General features: G+C 37.1%; 2 protein-coding genes across 2 annotated transcripts; one reads left to right on the plus strand and one right to left on the minus strand.

Moving 5' to 3' along the window:
* Positions 1-8,439: 8,439 nt before the first annotated feature.
* Positions 8,440-9,294, minus strand: LOC123879848. Its single transcript, XM_045927739.1, has one exon. The coding sequence runs from the start codon at positions 9,292-9,294 to the stop codon at positions 8,440-8,442; it is 855 nt and encodes a 284-aa protein (XP_045783695.1).
* A 7,844-nt stretch (positions 9,295-17,138) lies between these two features.
* On the plus strand, positions 17,139-23,045 carry LOC123879849 (transcription factor EC-like). The gene is made up of 8 exons (XM_045927740.1): positions 17,139-17,163; positions 17,364-17,605; positions 18,737-18,871; positions 19,372-19,486; positions 21,427-21,551; positions 21,920-22,037; positions 22,319-22,438; positions 22,752-23,045. The coding sequence occupies exons 1-8, from the start codon at positions 17,139-17,141 to the stop codon at positions 22,913-22,915; spliced, it is 1,044 nt and encodes a 347-aa protein (XP_045783696.1). The 3' UTR covers positions 22,916-23,045.
* The last annotated feature ends 725 nt before the right edge of the window (positions 23,046-23,770 follow it).

The following is a 23,770-nucleotide window of genomic DNA, read 5'->3' on the forward strand; positions in this document are numbered from 1 at the left end:
CACAATAATTTTGAAATAACTATGCCTTCCAACTGAGAAGAACAAGACAAACGTAGCACTACCACTTTTTTCAACTAAAACGGACAGTGTTATAAACTGAAAAAGTTGTAAACTAACAAACCGGACAAACATTTGTGATGTAACGCATTTCCCCATATTAGGTTCATCTTTCAGGATTTTCTTTGTTGAATGAATTGGATCCGTAACTATTTTTCTGAGATAAACAACGTTTTCCCGTTTGTCTTTAACTTTGCCAACTTTATTTCTATTTCTACATCATAATAAGTAATTGATCAGCTTGAAAACAGGTTTCCATTGTGGTGGATGATACTCTGAAAGTTGTGTCAGCCCTAGTGTTGCCACGTCAATCACTATTAGGTAAGAGTACGTGAGCGAAGTAGTAATGTTACGGATTTTCGGGACTGAACAGTTAAAACACGAACTGCACCTTACGATATTTTACCACTTAGCCGGTTTGGTAAGTTATTGGTCTATAAGGTTTCTGTGCTGGCGGGAAATGGTACTTACTTAGTTTACTCACCGCTTACGAGCAAGAAAGTTAACTGCGCTAAACAATTTGTTCAATTTAATTAAGTCTCAAGAAATTCTTTACTTACCTACTACATTTCTTTTACTATACTTATATATACTACTAGCGACCCGCCCCGGCTTCGCACGGGTGGACATTTACTTTTATTCTATGGAAAAGTGGTTATAATGGCTAAAATATAAATGTTTGGTTTATACTATCGCGGACTTTTTTGTAGGCATTATTGAGTTCTACAACTTTTCTATAGAAGTCAACCATACATCTCTAACCATTTAGGCAGCGTTCGCGAGAATCGTTAACGTACGGCAGTTTTTTTGACGCCTTACTCCACAATTTTCACTACCACGAAAAATCCTATCTATTTTCCGGGATAAAATATAACCTATACGGATTCGGAAGAATCCCTCTAAGTAATGGTAAAAGAAATTTTGAAATCGGTCCAGTAGTTTTTGAGCCTATTCAATACAAACATACAAAAATACAAAAATACAAAGGTTTCCTCTTTATAATATTAGTATAGATAAATTATATATACTATATATATATATATATATACTTACTCTCCAGAATTTTCACGGTGTGATCATCGCAATCACTTACCTAATTGGCTGATTTTGACAGTAGATCGCTATTTTTTATTGTTGCATGGCTAAAGAATTCATTTGTGCACCAAAACCACCAATCAACCTCTAACAACGTTTGGGATTACCGCAATTTGAATTTGTGATTGTGAGTTTCACAAACCGTGTTACGGCGACCGAATGTTTATAATGATGGAACGCAAACTTGCCCAAAGTTTCCTGCCCATTATTCTTGTTAGATGCTCAAATGCTCAAACAGGTGGTAGATTGTTCTAAACTGACTCAATATTTGACGATTGAAAGGAGCTTTGTAAAAGCCTAGTTCAATAAACCGAGTTCAATAGTTTGTTTAGGGAAGTTGAAGGGACGGGAGATAATTGTTACATCAGTGAATTCGAGTTTTACGTACCTAAATAAATTTCAGTTTGAAATATGTCGACGTTGACATCTGAATAATTTATTTTGTTAATCAGAGATATTGGCTCGAAGACTTGGATGAAATAATTATCCAAGCACGAGGCACGAGCATGACAACTGAGTCCTTATTTTTTAACCCCCGACCCAAAAAGAGGGGTGTTATAAGTTTGACGTGTGTATCTGTGTGTCTGTGTATCTGTGTATCTGTGTATCTGTGTATCTGTGTATCTGTCTGTGGCATCGTAGCGCCTAAACGAATGAACCGATTTTAATTTAGTTTTTTTTGTTTGAAAGGTGGCTTGATCGAGAGTGTTCTTAGCTATAATCCAAAAAAATTGGTTCAGCCGTTTAAGAGTTATCAGCTCTTTTCTAGTTTTCTTGTAGAAAAGAAGGTTAGATAACCGTTAGGTTCTTAATATTATGTCAATTGACAAATGTCAAGCTGTCAAGATGGACGTTGCCTAAATACATAATTATTTATTTGAAAATGATGTTTTGGAAAACTCAAATACTTTGGATCGTCGGGGGTGTTATAAATTTTTAATTTACACTTGTTAAAGATACGATACGATATCTTATTTTTTTCTTTTTTTTTTTTAAAGAATATTAGCCATTTTAATTATGACTAACATTCCCCTTTCCCCTCAAACTAAGCGTAAAGCTTGTGCTAGGAGTAGGTACGACAATAGTGCAACGGGTGGGGATTGAACCGCCATCCTTTCGGTTTTCAGACCGCTCCTATAACCGTTGAGCTATTGAGGCTTATATATGATCGTTACAAAGATATTAAAATCCAATAAGTATTCATTTTATTTCCAACCGGATCCAGAATTTACGTAATTTAAGTTATATTACTTAATTTAACGACACTGTATCGTTAAGAAATAATTCTATATTTCAAAATATGTACTTATATTTATTGCATACGTCAATCAAACACCGCGGTAGGTAGCTAACTGCTTTATTCATACACCCGCACTTATCCTACACTACACATCTCTTTCCTATAAAAAGTCTTATTTACTAGGTTTACATAGGGAACACTTAGGTAATTCATCTTAACACTTACCTATCTACTAATTAAGTATACCATAATTATCTGCTTTTCCTTCCCCCCTAACTAAAAACTTAAATCGTTAAAAAATAAACCTATTCTATTTTATCTGCTAAGAACTAATTGATGAAGTCTTTTAAGTACATTTTGTAATATAACCAAATTTATCAAAAACAAACTTTTTAACTTATCTCTCGTAACTAAGAAGTTATATTAGGTAATACTTATTTTAAAAAAATGCTAAAATGTACCACTTATCTAATTAATCAACCTGCCTCAATTGAAGCTTTCTATTCCTTAATTTTTTTTTTTTTTAATGCATGTATAATATTTTTATGTACATCCTTAGTTAAGTGTTTTTCTTAATAATTACTTCTCACTCTTTTTTACGTAGCCGGCACGCTCTCTTAGGTCTTTCCATAATTTCAACTGGGGATTCTAGACATGGCGACCGTCCCCCGTCGTCGTCTAGCTCGGACGTCGGGGATAGTACCCACCCAGGTCGCGGCGGCGGCGTCGAGGTCGACGTTTGCTCCCCGCACTCCTGCGACTCCAACTGAGTTGTGGACTCCTCGACATCCTTCTCGGGTGAATACGACTCCTTGGCATTTTGGTTTCGTCTCCGCGGTCTTGTGTTTACATATTGATCCGTAATACTTATCTCCGTACTTTCTGGTTCTGATCCGGGTCCGACGTTCCATGAGAAACGACTATTCCTCAGTGGTAATATTTGATCTGTGTGTCTGCGACAAATATTTCCTTTGTTTAGCAATATTTTGTACGATACTGGCCCCGTTTTTTCTATTATATCCCCTTCGATCCATTTATTGTCCTTTGTGGAGTAATTTCGTGTTAATATTTTATCTCCGATATCGAATTTTCGAACGACTCCGCCCGAGCTTTCTATTTGCTTGCTTTGTGCATCCGCAACTATCTTCGATGTACTCGAGCGCATCGCGTCTAGTCTATTCCGCAGGCGCCTCCCTAACAGAGCTACTGCCGGTTCTACTCCTGTGGTTGCATGTGGACAGTTTCTATATTGTAATAAAAATCGACATAAGCTAGCGTGTATGTCTTCCCCTTCTAACACCGCCTTTTTAATAGTTTTCTTCATGGTTTTAACCGCATTCTCGGCTGCTCCGTTTCCTTGCGGTCTATACGGTGAAGATGTAACATGCCTGATTATATTTTTACTGCAGAACTCCTTAAACTCTGCACTTTGGAACGGCGGGCCATTGTCGGTCACCAGTTGGTCAATTAGCCCAAATCTAGAAAATAAACTACGAAAAAATTTAATGGTATCGTACGCCGCGGTACTACGTATTTGTTCCACTTCTAACCACTTACTATAAGCATCGACTACGACGATATAATATTTACCATGGAATTGAGCAAAGTCCGCATGTAGTCGTTTCCAAGGTCCCGCCGGAAATTCCCATGGATGTAAAGTGGTTTTAGGAGGAGCGTCCCGTACATTTCGACATGCTTCATACTTCTGTCCCACCGACTCGATATCTTTATCTATAGAAGGCCAATATACATAATTTCTGGCAATAGACTTCATTTTTACAATTCCTAAATGTCCTGAATGTATTTCAAATAAGACTCGTTCCTGTAAACTTTGAGGAATTATTAATCAGTATTTGTATAAAATACACCCATGATCAATATACAGCTCTGCGCGCCTCACAAAAAATGCCTGCTCATCCTCTTTACACTTCTCTGGCCATCCGAACATAATATATCCATAAATTCGACTCAATAAATTATCTTTTTTTATTTCTACTGCAATCTCTTTATAACTTACCGGTAACGTTTCATTCATATATAGTAAATAATGATTTTCGGATTTGACTGGACTGTCGTGTTTTTTTCCCTCTAATGGTAGACGAGATAACGCGTCCGCATTGCCGTTACATTTTGATTTCACGTAATTGATGTCAAAATCATACGCTGCCAATTTAGCCGCCCAACGTTGTAGTCGACTTGCTGCCGTTTGTGGAATGCCCCCTTTTGGCCCAAAAATATACACCAGAGGTTTATGGTCCGTTTTTAAAATAAATTTTCTACCAAAGAGGTATTGGTGATGTTTTTGTACCCCGTACATTATCGCCAATGCTTCTTTATCTAGTTGACTGTAGTTCTTCTCTGTATCCCCGAGCGTTCTAGACGCGCAGCTGATCGGCCGTTCCGTTCCGTCGGCAAATACGTGCGCCAGAACTGCCCCTATACCATACGAGCTACTATCTACTGATAAAACTAACGGAAGCGCTGGATCGTAATGACATAACACTCTGTCGCTTGCTAAAATATTCTTTATGTTTATAAATGCGTCTTCGCAATTTATATCCCAGTTCCACGGCTGATTTTTCTTTAAAAGAGAATATAATGGATGTAGCAATGAACTTAAGTTACACTAGCGGCACGCTATGATGGCCGGTTTGACACATTACAATAGTGATGTGGAATGTCAATTTATTCTCGAACAAAAAACAATTAAGTTTTGTTTTTGTACCTGATTAAATAGGTTTAATAAAACAAAAATGTATATGTTTATTTAATTTATTTGAACGAACTGAATATTTGAACGAAAATGAATATACATACTTTATATGCACACAAGAAACATATGAATACAAAAGATACCAAAAAAGGTGCCACAAAAGGCCATAATTAATCAGATTCGTCCATACTACTATTTTCACTGTCGTCACTGCTATCATCACATACATTAATAATTATATGTTCGTTTTCTATAATATTATCTATTTTCACATCTCTTTCATAATCTTCCTTTATTAATTTAACAGTTCTATTCACAACCTTTTCCCAGTCTCCTTTAGTCACATGTTCACAAGCTTCTTCTAATAATTTTAGCATTTTTTTTGTGGTAAATGGGGGTTCTGTATTGTGTCTTGCAGCATATCCCTTAATTTGAGCCCACACCAACTCAATCGCATTATACTCACAATGGTAAGGCGGTAACCGTATAACTCTGTGCCCATGTTCTAATGCTATTTCGTCAATGACGTATCGGATCTTGGTTGGTTTGTTTTCTTTTAAAAGACGTACTAATTCCGCTTTTAACATATTCATGTTTGCATCTACGCCATTTTTACGAAGCCATGCGACGATATCAGCTTTCTTTTGGGATTGGGCAGGTGGCTTGTCAATTTGCATCGAGTGGTATGGGGCGTTGTCCATAATTATAATAGATGGTTCAGGGAGGCTACACAACATTGAGGTAAACCATTCAGTAAACTTTTCTCCATTCATGTCTTCATGATAGTCTCCAGTGGTTTTTGACGCAAAAGCCATGAGAGAACCTTCGACAAACCCGTTGATGGTTCCGGCGTGACAAATTATAAGTCGCGATCCTTTTCCTACAGGAACTTTGGAAGTAGATGCTGCTGTGTCATCGTTCCAAGAACGGCCTACAGTATGGTTAGCATTAAGCCATGTTTCATCCAAGAACACAACATTTTGCCAATTTTTGATTTCTTTCACTTGCCGTAAAAAAGTATACCTTGCCATCGCTATATCAAATCTTTCCATCAATATTTTGCGTTTGTTACATTTTTTGTATCGAAATCCAATGGTCTTCAAAATCTTCGTTAAAGAACTTTCCCTACCGAAGAATAATCCAGCTTCCTTCAGTGAATGCACCAACTTTTTTCTTGTTGGATACTCCTTCTGTAAATAGTAGCCGTAAACATGTCTTCGGATAGCATCGGCATCAAAGCTATCGATGCCTACGACTGGTTTTGCTCGTTTTCTCTTTTTTGGTGTGTGAAGTTTATTTTCTTCTGTGCCAGTCTCGCCATATTTTTTTTTAGTTATCCGTCTAACAGTTCGTTGTCCAATATTAAGCGCATCAGCTACGCGTTCAACCACTGACGTTATAGGTAAAATTGGCCCTCCATTTTGAGCTTCACGATCGAAATAGTTACGAAGGTGTATTACGAACTCACGTGTCTGACTATTTAGAACAGTTCTCTGCGTACGTTCGGTCATATCGACGAAATCCACAACAAAGGGCTTGAACAGAGTCCAAATTAACGAGCAAGGGTCAACAGTAATGCAGTATCAATATTTGAAATCCAAAGCCAGGTCAAAACTATATCACAATCGCATTGCACTGACAGTTTATACTTTTCGAAGCAACGTCAATTCGAAACTGCTTTGTTTTGCATTGAGCATTGACGCGAGTTTGCCGGAGGTAGTAGTTGTGCTAGCCAGCGATCCTATGTGACGATCGTATTAGATTCCATTTTTAAAAATTTATTGATATTTTTTTGCGATTTCAGAGGTTTGTCCACATAGTGAAAATTGTTCATATTCACAAGTACATTCACCCCTTAAATGGTGCAAACTGATTTTTCTACACTTGTATACATTTAAGAAATCAATTTAATAAATAAATTTTGAGTCCTAAACCTAAAACTACATTCGATAAAATTTATGAATCTCTGCACATCACTATCGTCAATAAAGTAATACAATTATTTCCTTCAAAGTCGTTATCAATTAATACGGAACTTCATGAGCGGACAAACGTCAAACCGGCCATCATAGCGTGCCGCTAGTTTAGGAACAAACTTGCCATAGTAATTTATTAGGCCTAGAAAAGCTTTCAATTGAGTCACGTTTCCCGGTGTTGGAGCTTTCACAATAGCCTCCACTTTTGTCATGTCCGGATGCAAACCATGTTTATCAATAATAAATCCTAGGTATGACACACTTTTTTGTAAGAATTTACATTTATTTATTTTTACAGTTAGGCCCATAGTCGCCAATCTTTCGATTACAGCTCTCAGATTATTTTTATGTGTTTCGCGATCTTTTCCCGTTATACAAATATCATCTAAAAAGACAACCGTGTTTGGTAGACCTCTAAGAGTCTCTTCCATAATTTTTTGGAATTTTTGAGGGACACAGTTCAACCCATAAGGTGTACGTTTGAAAGCGTAGGTACCTATGTGCGTTGAAATCGCAGTACACGCTTGCGACTCGGGGTGGAGAGGTACTTGCATGTAGGTACGCGGTCGTCAGATCAATTTTAGAATATTCCTGACCACCGCTCAAGGCTGCAAATAATTCTTCGATGCGCGGCAGCGGATAATGATCCATTTTTAATTTTGGGTTAATAGTCGATTTGTAGTCCCCGCATAACCTAATATCCCCCGATGGCTTAATAACTGGAACTATTGGTGTACCATAGTCCGAATGTTCAACCGGATAGATCGATCCTTCCTTTTCTAAACGCTTAATTTCTCTCTCCACTGCGCTTCGCAATGCTAAAGGTACCGGCCGGGCGCGAACGAAAACCGGTTTGTTATCTGTGAGCTGTAAACGAATTTGTTTCTTACATTCGCCCAACTTGTCCGTAAATACCGAAGAATATTCTGTCTTTAACTCGTTTATGAACCGATCGCGATACTCATTATCACTATCATCTTGTAAAATGTTATTAATGCATAATTCATTTATTTTAAATTTTTGAATCCAACTCCTACCTAACAAGGGACGACTCCCATTTTTTATTATGTACAATTGTAAGTTTTGTTGATGATTGTCCTCGATACATGCATCTACTAATATAAACCCGATCGGTTCAATTCGCGAGCCCGAGTATGAGCATAATTTAATTTCATCTTTCAAAATCGTATAATTCGAAAACATACTATTGTAACATCTTTCACTAATAGCCGAGATTTTGCTACCGGTATCTAACTCACATTTTAGTATTTTATTCCCTATTTTAACATTAATAAAAAACGGCTTGTCTCCGCTTGCAACCGCCCGTATATTGTACATTTCACTTTCCGAGTCATCACTCATAAAATTATGGCGTTTTCGGCCGTTTTGTTGGCCGCTTTACACATCACCTTCAAATGCCCTCTACGTAAACACAAATCACAATTATACTGCTTATAACGACACTTATCTGCCCGATGAGGCTTCCCACAGCGCCAGCAAAGCGCCGAAGAGGCCGCCGGCCTGGCCCGGCCTGCTGGTCCGCCACGCAGCGCGTGCAGCGCCTCGCCGCCCGCCTCGCCGCTGCCACCGGCCGCGCTCGAGCCGGCCGCGCCGCCTGAGCCGGCCGCGCTGCCTGCGCCTGCACCTATGTTGCTGCCGAAGTCCCCAGAATATGCACCGCCCAAACTATTGCGGCCGCTCACTCTGTCCACATGCTTCTCCGCAGCTTCTAATCCTAGAGCTAGCTCCACCGCCTTCTTGTATGTTAAATTAGTCTCGACCAGCAATCTAGCTTTAATATCCGTGCTTCGTAATCCAGTAAGGAACTGTTCACATAGATTTTCTTCTAGATTTTGCCCAAACTTACATTCCGTTGCTAAATGCTTTAACTGCTGCAAAAATTCTAGTATGGATTCCCCAGCTTTTTGTTTTCGCTGTCGAAACACTTCCCGCTCCACGTATATTGAACGTTGAGGTTCTAAATGGTTTTTTACTATTGTTACTAATTCTTCAAATGTTTTCTCTTCCGGTTTGTTTGGTGCACATAAGTCACACATTAAATTATAGGTGCGTTCACCTACCAACGTCACCAACGTAGCCACTTTATGCGTACTTTTGATTTCATTTAAAAATATAAATTGCTCTACTCTTCGAACATATAATGACCACTTTCCCCCGAAAAGATCAAACGGTTCAATTTTACCGAACGGCATTTTACCACGTTATTACTTCACACGTTTTAACTCCCGACTCGTCGCCAATATTGCATACGTCAATCAAACACCGCGGTAGGTAGCTAACTGCTTTATTCATACACCCGCACTTATCCTACACTACAATATTAATGCTTGGAAGACGTGCTATTATAATACGACAACAAACTCAAATTTAAGTACGTCTCAGCTCCCAATTCCCCACACCCGTGCAGTCACTTGAAAGCTTGGAGTATTCGCCTTGACTCTTTTGTAAGATATATTACACAATATATACTCATATTATTATTTCCAGTGAAACATTCATGGAATATGCATGTAAATATTTTATGAGCATGGTGTTTTTCAAAAACTTAAAACAAAAAAGTTGTCCTAAACTCGATGGCTTACGAAGTCCTATTAATTATGTTCTCTTTAATAATGAATTCTAGCCCCATAAATTACCGCTACACAAAACATCACATCATTTAATTACTATACAGTCCAATCTGTCTCTATTAAAAACATACAAACCAAAACGGTTTTATAATAATTTACTAGCTGATACCCGCGACTTCGTTCACGTGGATGTAGGTTTTTAAAATTCCCGTGGGAACTCTTTGATTTTCCGGGATAAAAAGTAGCCTATGTGCTAATCCAGGGTATAATCTATCTCCATTCTAAATTTCAGCCCAATCCGTCCAGTAGTTTTTGCGTGAAGGAGTAACAAACACACACACACACACACACACACACACACACACACACACACACACACACACACACACACACACACACACACACACACACACACACGCACACACGCACACACACGCACACACACGCACACACACACACACACACACACACACACACACACACAAACTTTCTCCTTTATAATATTAGTGTGATTAGAATTATTATGATGAATTCCTGCAAAATTAATAATAATTTTCGATGTGATATGATACATTTTCCAATAACGAAATTGCACCATAAAGATTTATAATTGTTACGACTCAAACCTACTCCTGATTTATGTGAATGTTTGAGGGGGAAATCAATTCCAGCAGAAATAGACAATTTCAGAGCTCTGCCGGAATCCGCCTCAGAATATTATCAAGTTCCTGAACGAGTTATTAAATTCAATTTCATTGCCAGCACGGAACAGAAAAAACAGTGGAAGTGCTAAGTAGGCGTGGCACGCGTGCCACAATTAAGCATCGTTATGCTTAACGGATCCCAGTCGCGTTCTAACATCGCGTAGAGTTGGTAGTCTCGCGACAAATTCATATTGCCCTAGCAATGCCGTACTGTTCCGTTTTGGAGTGTAAAAATGATAGTAGGACAAAAAATCTTAAAAATGGAGGTATTTCGTATCATCGGTAAGTAGGATTTTCATTGTTTTCTTGTAAATCTTAATTTATTTCAATTTACTAATATTTAATAGAATGGTTAGTCAAAATCAACCTTAAACCATTAAGATAAAGTTTATTTTGGATTGATTCTATTCAATAGCGCTCGTTCGCTACTCAAGTAGTGATGTGGCCAAGTCGAATATTGAACTTATCGATTATATCGGTACAAGGAAATAAATAGTAAAGTAATAATTATAATTTATTAATGAGTGAGACGTTGCATTGATCACTAAATAGACATCAGTAGTTCCTTTAACCTTCATTTTAAATATTTTTAGGTTTCCCAAAGATGCAAGCATCAAAGAGAAATGGATAGATGCAACGAGTAGAGTTAATTGGATACCAACCGAACTGTTCGTCAGCTGTTGAAAGGATAAACAGAAGTAGTATGTCTCAAGATATGTCACAATACGATCAAATTGAGGACGATTCAGAAATTGAAGAACTAGGAGTGCACTTTTCTGATTTCAGTAATAAAGCAATAGGCCATATTGCTGGTTACATTGCCCGAATGTTAATGAAAAAAATAAACTGTGATGTCTGTGTTGACGCATTAGTGACACATCATTTTCAACCAGAGATTTTCGAAAAGAAGTAGCGATAACTCAAATAATGCGAAAGTTCATAGGAACTCTTTTATTTAACGATATTGCCTCCCATCAAATTGGCGAATTTCTTGCGTCCAATCACGTTACCGATTTGATAAACGCAATAGTCGAAAAATATATAAATGTTCGCATACATCATTTATTAAAATTAAAAATAAGACTTTCGAAACGCCAGTTTCTTAACAAATATGTTTTATTTCAAGGGCAATAAATAAAATTTTACTATTTTCATACGTTGCAGTATTTATAGTGCATACTTGTAAAAGGCATGCACACATACCAGCACTTTTATTCAATTTTATATTTACCTTTTTCTAATTTTATTTTAGCGAATGAACAAAATAACGCGTATCTATCGATATCGATAGATAATTCAATGAGCTACGTGGTGCGGCCTTGGCTGAGTAGCATTAGAAATCGACCGATCACGAAAATGTCAACCATATGTTCAACGCTATTAAGTTTATAATTGCTACCACTTAGAATACCGCCATCTATGGTCAAGTAGGGAAATTAACTGGACAATCGAATCTAGTGTGACTATAGCTCGTAAGTACGTTCTTCCGCTAAAGCAAAATAAATCTTATTTCTAGAACGTCAGGGTTTGTTTCCAAATCTGTGACGTAGGCTAGTTTTGACTAAACTTAAAACGACAAATCAAACGGTTTGTTTCTTTGTAGTGCAATATATGTTTATCGGTATATTTGTATGAGTTTGGCGACAGCGGTTCCTAACTTCCTATAGTAATTTTGGTGCATTGCACTTCCACTGTTTTTTCTGTTCCGTGATTGCCAGTCACGCGCTGATATTTTCAAGATGGTACCAAATTATTACTGAAAAACTTTGTTTCCAAGGAATTTGATAGGTGATAAAAATTATCGTTATCCTTTTGATTTGATGATTGTAACGATTTCAAATGCGTAAATTTTGTATTAGAGCAACCCTTTAAAAAAATTTAACCCTTAAACTGTATTGAATCGATTAACCAAAAACGTTTCGTTTGTGTTTGACATCATCATGAGTTTCTGCAGAAGATCTTTTGAAAATTCGTAAAGATCTGGTAGGAACTTACTTACTATAATATCTTATTCCTAATATGAAACAACCACTTCTTGAATGAAAGACCAATGATTCCGTTCTAGCCAATAAAGTGTTCTCCAAAAAGGATCCAAGCTTACCAAAGCTTACTCGCCGTTGGTACAAATGAATTATAAACAAAGTTCTACTCCAAAAATAGAACAAAATCTTGAAAAAAAACATTTATCTCTGTAACTCTTCATACAATTCAAAATTGTAGCGTCCATGTTGTAGCGATTGGAGCTAACACAAACATAGCTTCTATTAATATTTACACACGCGAGATTTCGCCGACAAACGTTCTCAGAGAATAGATACAAGTTGATATTACTCAAAGGAAAGAATATGGAGTCTACTATCTTCGCAAATATTATGAAGTATGCGAAAAAGGAAAACATCGGTTATTTTATAAGTGGGTGATAAAATAAGCAGTGTGGGCCGAACTGAAAACCTAGAGAAAGAGGAAGCAAATAAATATTAAAATCAGATGAATAAGTTCGTTTTATGGAAAAACATTATACCTACGTCGTATATAGTTACGTCGCAAGATTTTGAAAAAATTGTGTCTCAAGGACTGCCGCAAAGTGAAACTTTTTTATTGGTATTGCATAATGTTACATATCTTTATTCGAAGCCATTTTCAAGACTACTCACAGAGTAGGTACAGATACATAGAGACATTTTACAGAGTAATAAACCCGTCAGACATTACATCTCTCCCGCTACAAATTCAACCTATCGGGTTTTTTCCTTATTCTACTTGATCTTTTCAATACTATTGGTGGAGATTCTGCCTTCTGTGGAGAACCAACTATTTGTTCACACTGAGGCTCCATCACTGGTACTTGCACACTTAAATTATCTTTTTGCTCAAACGGAGGCTCCACCAATGGTACTGGCACACTTGAATTTGGTACACTTGACCCAGTCACACTTGAACCATCTATTTGCTTAAACTGAGTGTCCACTAATGGTACTGACTCATAGGTATCTTCCTCCAAATTACTGTTTACATTATTAAGAATCTGATTAATATGTCTTTTCCAAATTATATTTGTATTCTGCAGCTTAATTAAATATGTAACTGGACCAAGTTTTTACATACTATTCCTTCCATCCACTTATTACCATTACTTCTATAATCTCGAGCTAACACACATTCCCCTATTTCCAATTCCCTAACTCTACTACCCCCTGCATACTTCTTTTGCAACTCCTGCTTATACTGAACATTTTTTTCTACATTAGGTCTTAATAAATCAAATTTAGTTTTTAAGTTTCTCTTAAACATTAAATACGCTGGACTTTCTCCTGTAGTCATATGTTTACAATTTCTATACATTATCAAAAATGAATTAATACAATCATTTACATTTTTCTTTTCATAAACTGCTTTTTTAATTCATTTTTTTATTATTTTAACAGCACTCTCTGCTAAACCATTCGTTTGGGGATTATATGGTGGTGAAAATGATTGTTTGATTCCCAAATTTTTAAGAAATGATGTAAATTCCATGGAATGAAACGGAGGACCGTTGTCACTCTGGACCAAATCTGGAAAACCAAAAGTAGTCCACAACTTGCTTAAAATTTTAATAACTTGACTTGCTGTTGTTGAAGTAACTTCCTCCACTTCAATCCACTTTGTATAAGCACACTCCACTACAAAATAATACTTTCCATGTATAGGACCCAAGTAATCTACATGTAATCGTGACCATGGGTTTTTAGGATAATCCCACACATGTAAATTTACTTTATGTGGATTTGGCCTTTCCAATAAACAAGTAGTACAACTGTTTGACATTAATTGTATATCATTATCTACAGAAGGCCACCAGAAATAACTTCTAGCTATTGATTCCATTTTGACAATACCTAAATGTGTTGAGTGGAGTTCCTGTAACATATTTGCAATTAACTTGTTAGGTATTACAACTCTATAGCCATACATAATGATTCCTTGCTCCACCGACAATTGCTCTCTCTTAAGAAAGTAAGGTTTTAAATTATCATCACTAGTATGCTTTGGCCAACCTTCATGTATAAAATTCAACACACTTTTTAGCACTGGATCTAATAAAGTTTCTTTTTTAATTAATTTATAATCAATAGGCAAGCTTACATTATCCTTCAAAAAATTTAAATATGAATATTCTGATGTGTTTTTACCTTCAACCCTCTCTAATGGTAACCTTGACAATGCATCTGCATTATTATTCTCTGACTTGACATATATAATGTTATAATTGTAGCCAGACAACAATAATGCATAACGCTGAAGTCTACTAGCTGCTATGGTAGGTATACCCTTCTTAGGACCAAAGATGCTCACTAAAGGCTTAGAATCTGTTATCAGGGTAAACTTTCGACCCCACAAGTATTGATTGAACTTTGTAACACCAAATATCAATGCTAAAGCCTCTTTGTCAATTTGGCTATATTTCTTTTCTGCCTCATTTAACGTCCTAGACATAAAAGCAATTGGGTTTTTCAATACCATTCCTTTTCTGAGATAAAACAGCACCTACCCCATATGCACTAGCATCACATGCCAAATATAACTCTTGCGATGGATCGTAGTGAGATAAAATGTGAGTTGATACCATCATTTTCTTGATACTTTCAAAAGTATGTTTACATTTTTGGTTCCACTTATACTTAGTATCTTTTTTTAATAGACTATACAGTGGTGCTAACACTGTTGACACATTTGGTAAGAACTTCATGTAATAGTTTATTAAACCAAGAAATGCTTTTAATTCTGTGACATTTGTGGGATCTGGAGCCTTAGTTATTGCCTCCACTTTCTTAGGATCCGGTTGTAACCCGTCCTTGGACAAAATATAACCCAAATAATGTATACTATCTGCAAAAAATACACATTTATCTGCACTGACAGTGAGACCCATTTCCTTCAATTGGCTAAAAACAAACAACAAATTTTCATAATGTTCTTGATCATTTTTCCCTGTTATAACCACATCATCCATAAATACAGCTATACCTGGCCTTCCTGCTAATAGCTGATCCATAATATGTTGAAAAATATTCGGAGCTACTTTAACACCAAAAGGTAACCTGTTATATTGGAATAATCCAAGATGTGTATTGATGCAAACTAACTTCTTCGCATCCTCTGTCAACATCAATTGTTGATAAGCATGTGCTAAGTCAACTCTGGAATATTTTTCACCCTTATTTAAATTAACGAATAAATCCTCAATTTTTGGTAAAGGATACTTGTCCTCCTCCAAATATTGGTTGATTGTGACCTTAAAATCACCACACACTCTTAACTTTCCATTTCCTTTTAACACTGGTACTATGGGTGTGGCCCATTCACTACTTTTTACCGGGGTCAACACACCTTGACTTACCAGCCTATTTATTTCCTCTGCAACCAATTCTTTCATACTGAAGGGTAAGGGTCTAGCTTTAAAGTATTTGGGTGATACTTTCTCTTTTAGTACGACGTTGACCTGCTCTCCTTTGTACGTGCCTAACTCATCACTAAAAACTTCAGGAAATTTACTGACCAATGTATCTTTAATATTCTCACAACTTAATGAATTTATGTTTAATGTTTTAATATTTAATTTTTTCAAAAGGTCACGTCCAATGAGAGAAGGTCCCCCGTTCTCAACAACATACAACCTTAATCTCCCTTTACCTCACCCTCACCTCACCTTAACCTCAGCTTTAATCTGCTTTTTATCATATACAATATCCACACTTATAAAACCTAAAGGAGTTATTAAGTCATTTACATATGATCTGAGTTTAAGGTTACACTTATACAATTCACAGTCATTAAAATATTTGTCTTTCATGTTTTTACTTATAACACTAATAGCCGCTCCGGTATCTATTTCAAAGATTACCTTTCTTGCATTTATTAGTAATTCCAGTTTGTAGGGTGAAACATGAGTATCACTTAATACAAATAAATTTTGTATGTCTTCTAAAACATTTTCTTGTTCATATTCATTTTCTATATAATTACAAGGCTTTTTACCCCTTTTAAGTCTACAAACTGCCATTAAATGTCCTAATTTTCCACAAATTCTGCACTTCCTATCCTTAAACCAACAAAACTCCTTTGTATGCTTCCCCTTTCCACAGCACTTGCACAACTTATTGTACTGGTTATCACTTCTAACATGCCTCGGATGACCTCGGGTATCATTCTGTTGTCCTTGTTGATCCTTTCCTGCCACTCCTATCTTGTGCACCTTGGTTGTCATCACTTCCAAGTCTTGGTCAGTTTTCTCCATCTGCACAGCAATGTTGTATGCTCTCTCCAACGAAACTTCACTTTCATTGAGCAACTTTTGTTTAATTTTCTCATTACTTAGCCCCGCAATGAATTTATCTCTTATTTGCTCTGTTAAGCTTTCCCCATAATTACAATATAAGGACAGCTTCTTTAATTCAGCCACATAGCTATTTACCGATTCACCCGGCATTTGACATCTCTGGCCAAACTTATACCGTTCCGTGATCGCATTGGGTTTCGGTTCTAAGTGACAATCAATCACAGAAGAGTGGAAAAGAGCAAGAGTTTGTATTCTTATGTGGTTGACGTACTTGCATGAAACGTGTTTGTATCGCTATGGTTTGGAACATCCTTCCGATGCGACGTTGCTATTTTTTGACCTCATCGTTGTTTTCCATAGGGCATGATTGTCATCAAGCGCAAACCATTTTGTAATAAAAAAGTAGATATCTATGCAATCATACCTTTGGCCATTAGACCACTATGGTAACTCAGATCTTTGCTGCATGTACGACGTATTCTTCCAAAAATCAATCCCTAAAGAACTTTATTGCAGGCGAATTACTTCAAGACTACATAGATTTTATAGAATTAATTTCATCGCTTTTTAGGGTTCCGTAGCCAAATGGCAAAAAACGGAACCCTTCGTCATGTCTGTCTGTCTGTCTGTCTGCCCATCCGTATGTTACAGCCACTTTTTATTTCCAGTTGAACGTCGACGCCGATTCAACATCAACGATCGAATAAAAGAGCTCGGTACCCTCCTGCCCAAGACCAACGACCCTTTCTATGACGTCATAAGGGACGTGCGGCCGAACAAGGGCACCATCCTCAAGAGTAGCGTGGACTATATCAAGTGCCTCAGGGACGAGGTCAACAGACTCAAGCACAGCGAGCAGAGAAGGAAGCAGATAGAACTACACAATAGGAAACTAACCTTAAGGATACAGGTTAGCAGAAAAAAATCCATCATAATATTTAAATTACTTCTAAGCCAGGTTACGAAATGAAGGTCTAGCAAAATCTTCGTGTTTTCGTGCACATAGAGTCTTATTTCTGATATATTTCTTGACCCTAAGAAAAGACAATTGTTTTCTGCTTATATCACCAGACAGGACGTAGAAACGTAGGGTCAAGCCCTACGTTTCTGACCACTTGGTACGTTGACATACATCCAATAATTAATAAAAAACGTAATGGTAGATCAGTTAATGAAGAAAGCTGATAGATTGTATGAGGTTGTACCAATATGGGTACCATCCTCAAAAGTAGTATGGACTATATCAAGTGCCTCAGGGACGAGGTCAACAGACTCAAGCACAGCGGGCAGAGGAGGAAGCAAATAGAACTACACAATCGAAAACTAACCTTAAGGATACAGGTCAGTACAAAAAAACCGGCCAAGTGCGAGTCGGACTCGCGCACCGAGGGTTCCGTACTCGGGTATTTTTACCGACATTTTGCACGATAAATCAAAAACTATTATGCATAAAAATAAATAAAAATCTGTTTTAGGATGAACAGGTATCCCTTTTATATGATACCCCACTTGATATAGTTATTTTACTACTGAAAATTTTAACAATTTTTTTTAAAAATGATGTAAACACAATTCACGGTTTTCGGTGTTAGTTCGTTACTTGTGCTATAAGACCTACCTATCCGCCAAATTTCATGATTCTAGATCAACGGGAAGTACCCTATAGGTTTTCTTGACAGAATACAAAGTGATCCTATAAGGGTTCCGTTTTTCCTTTTACCCTAAAAACCATCATATTTACGTCGTAGTTGAAATTAATTCTAAACCAAGTTACGAACTGAAGATCTAGAAAAATCTTCGTGTTTTTGTGCACAATTCGTCCGCAAGGATTCTTATTTCTTACATATTTCTTGATCATTTTAGAAAAGACACTATTTTATTCCGCCTATATCACCAGACACCTGAAACTTGATTTTTATCCCAATCCCAAAGTCTTTTGAGGAGCTACGCTTAAATTTAAAAAAAAAAACTGACTCTACAATGCTCATCCTGGTAGCGCTTACCTATAGTGAATAAAAATAAAAAAAAAAATTGTTTCCAGGAATTAGAAAGGCTAGCGCGATTGCACGGTCTACCCAAGTCTTCAGATGGCTGGTCGTCACCGTCGCACCACTCCGACTCGGGGGTGGAAACAACCCCGTCAGAGAACTTCTCTGAACCCCCCAAATCTCTACCGGTAAATGTTTATTTATATTTACTCCTTTTTAATATTTATTTTTAACCCCCGACCCAAAAAGAGAGGTGTTATAAGTTTGACGTGTGTATCTGTGTATCTATGTATCTGTGTATCTGTCTGTGGCATCGTATCTCCTAAACTAATGAACCGATTTTAATTTAGTTTTTTTTGAAAGGTGGCTTGATTGAGAGTGTTCTTAGCTATAATCCAAGAAAATCGGTTCAGCCGTTTGAAAGTTATCAGCTCTTTTCTAATTACTGTAACCTTCGCTTGTCAGGGGTGTTATAAATTTTTAATTTACACTAGTATAATAACCATCACACGACCTTAGACAAAAAGATAGTTTCTATGCTTTTGTGTCTCGATTTCAAGCGTCAGTTTCTTAAGCTTCACTTCAAAAAACTCTCTGTTCAGGATTCACTCTTGCCTCGAAGGTATGTTGAGGCTAGAAACATGGTATGTTCAGCAGTTTCTTAAGGTAGTTTCTCCTTTTATTCCAGGAGGTGGTGCTGCCGAAATCGGAGCCCGCATCACTGATGGAGCTGGGGGATCCCCCGCCAGACTTATTGAGGGACACGCCGTCCGGTGAGGCGCTACAGGCTTTGGATGCACTTGGTTAGTAGAGAAGAATATTACGTTATGTGATACTTAGTGACAGGCTTGCGCTTGACAACAATCATGCCTAAAAAAGCGATGATGTCTAGGTTGGAGTGCGCCTGCCAAAAAGATGCCTATTCATTCTAGCTTTGAAGATACTTTCCGTTGATCTAGACTTATGAAATTTAGCAGCGAGTAGGTTGGTAGGTTTTATAGCACAAGTAAAGGAAAAAATACGAAAACCGTGAATTTTTGCTTACATAAATTAAAAAATTATTTTTTTACTATGGCACGGAACCGTTTGTGTGCGAGTCTGACTCGCACTTGACCGTTTTTTATTAAATACTAGCTGGTATCCGCGACTTTGTCCGCGTGGATTTAGTATTTGGAAATCCCGAGAGAACTCTTGCCCAAGTAGCACATGACAGCCGCACAGTGACTCGATTATAGAATTTGTGACTACTTAAGGCTGTTTTAGTTTCCTGCATAAGGCCTGTGTAGCTAGCTACCCAGACCTTATAATGCTAATTTGGGCCCCAAATTAACCAGCTCCGAGCATTACAGTGGCTGGTTAACGGCAGCATAATCATTGAAATAGCTGAACAGGGCCTGTACAATAGCTTATACAGGTATACAACAGATTGCAGCATAAGATTCAGCTACTTTAATTCTCTTCAACAGCTTTTAGATGTTTTGACGCTTCGTAATAGCTTTTATTAAGATGTAAATAACCAAAAAAAAAAAAAAAAGTTTTTTATTTATAAATTGTGTAATATGTGACAGCTACATTTCTTTTTTGTTTAGAGTATGCATGGCGGACATTACTTATTTATAAGATCATAATATTTTTTCACAGTTAGGTTTTGAGTGTCATTGTAAGTAAATTGAGTTGCGAGTACCATTTTACTGTAAATGTGTATAGATAATTACATCAAATATTTCATGCGCCATCTAAATAATATCGCGTTAACGAAAATATTTCTCAAGATAAATTGTATACAAATACTAAATAAATTTATCACTCAAACGATTAGCTTTCTAACTCATTGTATTCTATTAGGAAATAAGTGGAAAATATATAGTTTGAATTAAAAGCTATCAAGAACCCCGAAATATATGAGATAAATCATTTTGATATATCTATGTGTTTGGATATTTTTTATTAACAAATCGTTTTTGCACTGCTAAAATGGTGTCCATTTGTTAACCAGCACAAATTCTCCATAAATGCTTTTAAAAAGTTTTTTAATGTGCAGTGGTGTTACCAAAGTCTATTTACTAGCTTATAGCATTATGTTGGCTGCCAGCTATACTCTATGCATTGTAATTAGAAAGGAGTACAGCTACTCCAATTTACAACTCACGGCATTTTTAGAGATTACATATGCACTTTTAATCAGCCATTAACAAGCTCGTTGAAGTAGAATTATAATTGAATTAGTGTACACCAATTTAAAACCAGTGGATGCTTCAATGCAGCCCGCCGCATTACAAGAGTGGTGAATTTGTCGTATTAACCAGTCGTTAACAAGCTTTGGCCTTCTAGATCAGCTAGTAGTATCATATGCAGCCAATAGCTGGACAAGATCATTTTAAAATTCTACTTAAATGACTTTAGTATAATTTTTCGCCATTATAAAGTCATTAGTCAGCTATGCTGTTCAATAGTGTATAATCTTTCCTTAGTACAGCCTAAAGACTCATTCTATCCTTTAGTACATCTGCATAAAAGCAATAGCCTGTAATGTAGCTTGCTAATAACGTAATTCATCGCTAATGTGCTACTTGGGTGATTTTCCGAGATTTGCAATAGAATAGGGATGTGAGCTAACTCTGCCCATCAAAATCGGTAAAACTTCGTCGTAAAAACTTCGTCGTTCAGTTGTAAAAAGCTAGCAGACAGACAGACACACACACTTCCGCATTTATAATATTACAATAGCAGTTTTTTTTTACAGATGGTCTAAAACTAGGTTCGTGTTCGCCACTCAGCCGGGAAGAGGGCCTGTCCTTGGGCTGTTTGGAGCCCGACCTCTGCCTCGAACCCGTCACCGACCATCTCTTCACCCACAAAGACATTAAGGTAAGTCCACATAATAAGTAACACGCTTTTGTCTATTATGTCCTAGTCTATAATCATAAGAGGAGCCTCGGTACGAAAATATCGGCAGTTAAAACCAAATAATCCTGGTGTGTACCCTTTATCTACAATATAAAACTCTGTATGAAATTTCAGCTTTCTATATCCAAGGGTTTGATGGATCAGTTAATTAGTCAGGACTTTTTTCATGTATTTCGTTCAATTTTTAGAAAAGAGCAGCCAACGAGTTTCTTGCTGGTTCTTTTCCGTAGTGTCATTTTGATGATGACTTGAATGCGATAAAAAGCAGTAAAAATATATTGTTTAAAAATAAAAAACTCTTTGATTCTAAAAATATTATGTTTTTGCAGCAAATGAGGTTATCACCGACCCCAGGGATGCTAGGCAGCGATGACAACGACGCGGTGCTCAACCTCGCGCAGATAGAAGACCTTATGGATGACGATTCACATAACCCTGTCACGTCAGGTACGTCTTTTGCACCACACACGCACACACACATACGTTACACACACATTTTAATAATTAATTGCTGTATTTTTGTTGGTCAAAAATTTTACTGTTACGGAAAATGTAGGTATACGTACTCACTATTAAATTCTGTAAAGAGTTAATTACTTCAAATATTATTTTTGGGTGGCGAAAAAGTTATTTTTAGTCAAGGTCAAAATCAAATATTTCATTGAAAGTAAGTAGTTACCATTTTTTGAACGTCTAAAATTAGTAAATTAAACTATTGAATATTTCAGGGGACCCCATGCTCTGTTCGTCTCCCACGTCACACCTCGGGCTCAGTGCGACCGTGGCGGAGGCGGCGGACCAATCCTGTGCCGCCATGCTGCACATAGATCTCTCCTCACATGCGCCTGGTAAGATCACCATCATTGAATATTTCAGGGGACCCCATGCTCTGTGCGTCTCCCACGTCACACTTTGGACTCAGTATGGCCGTAGCGGAGGCAGTGAACCAATCCTGTGCCGCCATGCTGCACATAAATCTCCCTGCTTTTCTAAGACAACTAAAAAATTTCCAAACCGTATAAATTATGTAGGGTCAACGACAAAGTTAGATTTGCACCCGTCCATAGTCGCTTACACTGGTAGTGCAAACCTAGCTTTATCGCTGTTTGTACCTATAGGTAATATTGTAGATTTTTTTTAATGTTTATTTTTTCTCACCAGGTTCATCACTAATGTCAGAAGGCGGCATGTCGCTCGGCCTAGGCGGGTTAGGAGGTCTAGGAGGTTTAGGGGAAAGCCTGCCCCTACTACTGGGGTCCACTCACGCGCCGCACTCACCTCACACCCATCCCAGGCCCTGCTTTGACATGGACCTAGGGGCCTAGCATGGCGAAAAACCGGCGGCTATAGTGAATAAAATCGACTATGGTTTGTAATCTTCAAACAGAGTTCCTAAATTAGTACAGTAGCTGGCAGGAAATATTGTACAGTCAAACGCCGTAAGTCGTTTAGCACCTTAATGATTCAAATTCAAATTCAAATTCAAATTATTTTTATTCAATTAAACTTTTACAAGTGCTTTTGAATCGTCAAAATAATCTACCACTGGTTCGGAATGCTGTTCCTACCGAGAAGAACCAGCAAGAAACTCGGCGGTTGCTCTTTTCAAATGTACAATTTACAATAATATGCCATACTGTATACAAGCAATTGCAGCGCCGTATATTGCTGGAGCGAATCAAATCCAAGCTTTTTTGTCATTTACATAATCTTCGATTGTATAATAAGCTTTTTTCAGGAGCATACTTTTAATAGATTTTTTAAACTTGTGTAAAGGCAAGTCTAAAATTGATTGTGGAATTTTATTATAAAATATTACACTCATTCCCACAAACGATTTTCCCACTTTCCTGAGGCGGAGCGTAGGATATGCGAGCCTATTACGGTTTCTAGTTTGCCGGTCGTGGAAATCACCGATTTTTTTGTAACTATGAATGTTTTGTCGTACAAAAATTATATTAGCGTAAATATATTGAGAAGCTACTGTAAGAATACCTATTTCCTTAAATTTCTCTCGTAGGGAATCGCGCGGTTTTAAATTATAGATTGCGCGTATTGCCCTTTTTGTAATACGAAAATTTTTCCAATATCTGCCGCTTTACCCCATAGTAAGATTCCGTAAGACATAATACTGTGAAAATAGGCAAAATATACAATTTTTGCAGTTTCCACATCAGTTA

Source organism: Maniola jurtina, chromosome W, assembly GCF_905333055.1.
Source record: "Maniola jurtina chromosome W, ilManJurt1.1, whole genome shotgun sequence".
NCBI classification, from domain to species: domain Eukaryota; kingdom Metazoa; phylum Arthropoda; class Insecta; order Lepidoptera; family Nymphalidae; genus Maniola; species Maniola jurtina.